Below are 5,848 nucleotides of genomic sequence, written 5' to 3' on the forward strand. Positions count from 1 at the left end.
ACAGAGGCGTCCTTTCAATGGTGAGTGACTCTTGACTGTCCTTAGTTAAGGGTGAGCAGTGAACAGCTGGCTGGGAGCTGGTGGGCTGGTCAGCTGTTGGCCTTGTTGTCTGGTCGTTTGGCTGTGCTGTTGGATTTGAGGACCCCAACTGAAAGTATTTTTATTTTTTTTGTACAGGGATGGTTATATTCCTCAGAAAAAAATCTTCCAGTCTTCTGCCTAGAGGTCTGGCCCCCAGTGTTTGGAAGCCAACGGTGGAAAGGAGGCTAAGGGGTCTCACTGCTCAACAGTAACCCTGTTTTCAGTCCCCTCCCCCGGTCCCACCCCCAATTCAGAATCCCTCCAATTCACCTTCTGAGAATAACCTTCTGTAAGAGAAAACTGTCAGTCTGCAGTGGGGGAGGGGATATGGATGTTTCTTAAACAGATTTCAGCTAATCTTCCTGTTTTCTACCCCGAGGCCAGAAGCACTTGCTGCCAGCGTGCCTCTCTCAGGCTCTCCAGGGGAAGCGGAACAGCGTCTCTGCTCTCATATCAGGTCTTGGCTTTTTATGTCTTTCACACGTTTGGCTTCCAAAGTTTTGTTGTTTCTTCTGACCTTTGTCCTTGTGGATTTATACATTAAAAAATTCTCTTAGTAATTTTAGTAGACCTTTGAGAGGGAGGAGAGATAAAACCATCTTTTCCATATATGCCATCTTTTTCTTAATTGTTTTTGAGTAATTTCTTAATGCCCCTCAACCTCAGTACCTCATCCAAAAACTGGAATAAAATCTTGTTGTCCACTTTACAGAGTTGTTAGTTATGACTCTAAAAAGTGAGATAATAATATCAACAGCACAATGAAGTACTACCAAAGTATAGAATTATTTAATCTTGACATAGGCTTTCAAAAAAGGGATGTGTTAACCCCTTATTGCATATTAATGCCATTATTTTTAGAAATATTTATTTAAAAAAACCCATACTTGTCCTACACTATATTAGTAGAATTTAAAAAATTTAAACATGTCTTACCAAAAGGGTGCACAGGTAATTGGCTCTAAAGAAACGTGATGCATAAACAATCTTCTATCATTTATTGTGCCTAGAAAAATATTTTACATTATGTATTAATGATAGTCTAATGGGAGATTTTATTTCTTATGTCTGCTTATCATACATTATTGTAAAAATTTACACAAAAAATTAAGACGGTTATAGACCTTAAAATTTTCAATGCATGCAATGAATGCTCAGTAGGTAACTATCAGAAGAAATATTTAATTCATAATTTGATAGACTATATACCAAATAACTCACAAGGCAAACATAAATCAGTATAAATTTAGTCAGCCGATGTTAATAACTCCAAAGTGTTAGCTCACTGCCAATGCAAATATCAAATTTAAGACTTAGTCTTATAAAGGTTTACGAGTTAAATTTTTGATATTATTTATTCTCAGTATGTAACTTATACCTTTAACTAGTCTGTTAATAGGGGATTGGTTGAAAAAAACAGAATGCAGTGATAGAGCCACATGATCGAGTCTTATGCAACCATAAAAAGAACGAGGACAAGCTTTGCATGCTCAGTAGGATGTCTGGATACATTTTAAAACAACGAAGGTACAATATGGTTCTGTACTGACACCGTTTGAGTAAGAAAGGGTAGTGAGAACATACAGAGTAAATTTGAATCTATTATGTATATACTGTAAGACAGTAATTCTCAAAGGGAGATCCATGAAACTCTGAGGGCAGAGTACCCATGACCTACTAGGGGATCCAAGCCATCAAAACTAATCTGTTATGTATGTCTTTTTCACTGTGTTGGGGTTTGCACTGCTGGTGTATCCTGCTGCCCAGTTCAGTGTGATGACTCTAAGAAATGTGACGCATGAACGATCTGAAAGCATCTTGGGAGAAATGGTGATTCTGGGAATGGGGCAAGAATTACAGGGACAGCCGGGAAATCTTTTCATGACAATAAAGAGCATGAAATTGCTCAAAGGCATGCTAAAAAACAAAAGCAAACGAACCCCTGGAAAAGACTTTAAAGAGGTTTCCACTTTCAAACTTGGGAAAATTTAAAATAAAAAAAAAAGTTTTCTTTTTGTAAAAATATACATATTTATAATGTATTTTACTTTTAAACTTTATAGATTCATTATAAATAAAAATCTAAGAAATCAATTTTACTCAAGAGAAAAAATTCATTTGCTACCAATAGCAGTAATTATTACAACACCTACTCCTTACTCTGAAAAACTGGTAATTAAACAAAAAAAATTAAGCCTTTTTAGGAAGAACTATATAGCTCATTCCCATCATTAAGGGTGAACTCTTCCTTGCTGAGGAATCCCAGCTAATAAATGCATAAGAACTAACAGAATTTGAACATCACTATTTTTCCATCTCTAATTAAATAACTGATTCAGGTAATATCATCCATCATTGGATACTGAGGTTGTGATTGAAAGGTTGTCTCATAAACTGGACCTCCCCGCGGTACCAAAAGATCATCCCGTAAGGTATGTGCTAATTGCAAAAGGGAAAATAAGCCTTCCCGAAGAGGTGACCGAAGTGTCTGACGTAATGAGACCCCGAAATGAAGGAACACAGTGCTTCTGTGAGGTGTTCTTGCCGAAACGCATAACTGATCTTAATTAGGTTTTTAATCTAAATAGCAAATAGAACTAAAAGTTAAATGACACCATAAGGAAACAAACAAATCCAGGACAGTCTCCAAACCAAATGGCTTGGTCATTTTAAAGTGCTAATGCCATTAAAAAGCAAAATAAAAGGAAGATCGTTTCATAAACTATAAATGTCTACCCAATGTACTGTATACTTGAAACTAATAATAAAACGCAGAAAAAATAAAGATAAGAAGACTACTGTAGATTAGATTGTATAAGTTATTAGAAAATTTTCTTTGGTAATAATGGCTCTGTGGTTACACCACTACGACCTGTCACTATGTCTAAAACTAACACTCAAATGTTTTAGCAGAAAAATAGATGTACACACATAGATACACCACCATATATACCCACATATTATATGCAATTAAGTAAAACAGATACAGCAAAATAGTAATACTGTTGATTCTAGGTGGTTGCATATGAGTATTCATTATGTTATTCTCTCAACTCTTGTGTGTAAAAATGTTAATAAAAATTAGAAGGAAAAAAGAATCATTCACTGGAAAATGGTGGGCGGTGATCATGCTGAAAAAATCATTTAAAAAATAAAAAGTAAGACATGATGATAAAATGAATACTGAGTATCTACTGGCCCAAGATAATTCCAGAAAGAGTCCCAGCACTCTGTGCAATGGCAGCGCTGTGAGAATGACGTACATGTTCCTCCGTGTCCCTGAGGCATGACACCGGAGCTGGCGCTTCAGGACCGGATGGCCTGCATGCGGACACCTGACCCTGTTCTTCCTGCACCTTTAACGCGCAGGCTCTGGAATCGGCTCAAGCCTTTGGCCCTCATCGTTCCACCAGGTTTTTAAGATGAGAGCGGTCACATCCTACACAGCTCGAAAGACAGTTTATCAAGTAATAACTCTGTATGATAAAACTGTCCTAGAGATTATTTATGCTTTTCATAAAGAATAGCTATCATGGATATGGTTTTCAACTCTGCTCAGAATTCTCTGCATACTAAAGTTTGAGGACCATTAAGTCAGGAGAGAGAAAAGAACAGAAATAATGCAGCTATCTGGGCATTCAAAACAGTCCGCTTTTAAGATAACTTTCAAGTCCCTATCACTAGATGAGACACGAGGTAGAAAACTCCACAGTGCTCCTGCCTCGTGGGATTCAGCCCACGCTTCCCAGGACTCAGTCTCTAGAGTTTAATACTTAGATTTAATTTGTCCCTCACTAGCCAAATTCCTTTCCAAACCCAAGAACCAAGTATATAGTGAACAACGGTTACATAGGTTTTGTTTGTTTTCAAGTACTTCATGGTAAGAACTTTGGATTTCAGTTTAAGTGCTATAGGAAGCCACAGTGAAGTGACATGACCTGGCTGCTGTTTGGAGAATAGCCTGGAGGATGGGAAAAGGCGAAAACAGGGCGATCAGTTAGAAGCTATGCCAGTGGTTTGCATGACAGTGGTAGGGGCAGAGGGGAGAAGAAATGACCACATTCTTGTTATATTTTGAAGGGACAACCTACAGGACTTGTTGACGGGTTGAGTGTCAAGTACGAGGAGAGAGGTAAAAGATGACATTAAGGTTTTGATGTGATCAGCTGGCAAAACGGCAGTGAGAAAGGCAGGACAGCAGACAGAGCAGGTGGCAGGGGCGGAATCGGGAGCTCAGCCCCAGCCACGTCAGCTGGGGATGCACAGTAGCAAGGCCTGCGAGGCATCAGATCGGCAAAGGGACGCGTCAGTCGGAGTTCCCAGGCTGGCTGGCGGTTGCAGATAACTTGGCAGTTACCGAAGTCTAGGTGGAGACGAGATCGAAGGACGGGGTTCTGGGTGCGCCTACGTTTAGAGTGAGGAAAGGCTAAGAGGACAAATGGGAAGGAGTAGCCGTGCGAGGACCGAGTGTGGTGGTCTCAGAAGAGGGATCGGCTACGTCAGCTATGGCAGAAGGACGGGGCCAAGAGTGAGGACAACGGATGCTGTGGGACTGCCCGCGCAGAGACCGCGTGTGACTCGGCAAAGCATGACGTAGTGACCGGTGAGGGCCAAAGGCTTGACTCGATTATTATACTACGTTCTTACTAAATTCTTAGAAATTTTTAGTGTAAAAAGGCATTATTTTATAAGCATTTCATGTGTCCTCTGCATGATACTAGGTGTTATTAAGGAAAAGCTCACATAACAAACAAGGCAAGATGTAATAAGTTTAACAAACCACACGATAAAGTCTTGTCCGATTATCTACATACCCAAAAGAGCTGAGAAAAATAACTGTAAGAATGTTATGGAAAGTACCGATAGAGGAGGAAAATATGAATAAAAAGCAAATTTTACCATCAGGAGTGCTTTTTGAAGACTTTAAGGATTTTTCTTGATTTTCTATTGTCCTGTCAAATTCATGTAACAAGTTTCTTTTGATTGGGGGTTCTCCTAAAAAAGAATTTTCCATATTTTTTAAAGCAAATAATATTAATTTTATTTTCCAAAAGCCTACAGTACATTTTTGAAAACTAAAGTACTGACTTGTAATATGTGAAGCAAAAAACACATTATTATAATAATTATAATTTTAATAGCGACCATTCTATTTGGGAGAAATTCATTTTTCAATATGAATTTAACTTCTATTACTTTTGACCAATTAAAATACCACTATTCAATTGGATCTAGGGATAAACATATGTCACCAGATACCAAAGATAAGCCAGCTCTGACTATAACTCTAGATTTACTGGCAATAAGGACAAATGAAATTTCTTCAAATAAACTTTTTCTTTTTGTATTAAACTCAAAAAAAAGAATTTATTATATAGAGACTTGAATTAGAGTGAGATTTTTTAAATTACCCAAATTACGTTAACATATTAGTAAAACTTTTTATTTAAAAATTCTACAAAGACTGACAGTAAAATTAAACCATAATTGTAGTTATCCATTTCTATGTTATACTGATAATATGTAACAACAGGCACTTTGCTTTTTGATGCTCTATTAAAGGGAATGAATTTGCAGGATTTAGTAAGTAAAAATGTCCATGCAAGGCTTATATCAACTGTTAGATTACAGTGTGGTCTAATTGTTTAACAAGGACCTGTACTAGCCACGCAACTGGAAACTGATGAAGCTATTACATGTATATTCTGTATTATATATAATGGAAGTAAGGGACATGTAACAGTGATGCTGTTGAAACCACTGATTA

General features: G+C 37.6%; 1 protein-coding gene across 3 annotated transcripts in view; it reads right to left on the reverse strand.

The window, feature by feature from the left end:
* BRCA2 (BRCA2, DNA repair associated) overlaps positions 1-5,848 on the reverse strand; it is a 52,252-nt gene that overhangs the window by 27,174 nt on the left and 19,230 nt on the right. For all 3 annotated transcript variants that reach the window (XM_015592432.2, XM_015592431.2, XM_015592434.2), the window contains exons 12-13: positions 4,981-5,076; positions 1,018-1,087 (exon numbers count right to left, since the gene is read on the reverse strand). In XM_015592432.2, coding sequence (XP_015447918.1) covers positions 1,018-1,087; positions 4,981-5,076 — 166 coding nt within the window. The remainder of the gene's footprint in view (positions 1-1,017; positions 1,088-4,980; positions 5,077-5,848) is intronic.

Source organism: Pteropus alecto, unplaced genomic scaffold (assembly GCF_000325575.1).
Source record: "Pteropus alecto unplaced genomic scaffold, ASM32557v1 scaffold16, whole genome shotgun sequence".
NCBI lineage: Eukaryota > Metazoa > Chordata > Mammalia > Chiroptera > Pteropodidae > Pteropus > Pteropus alecto.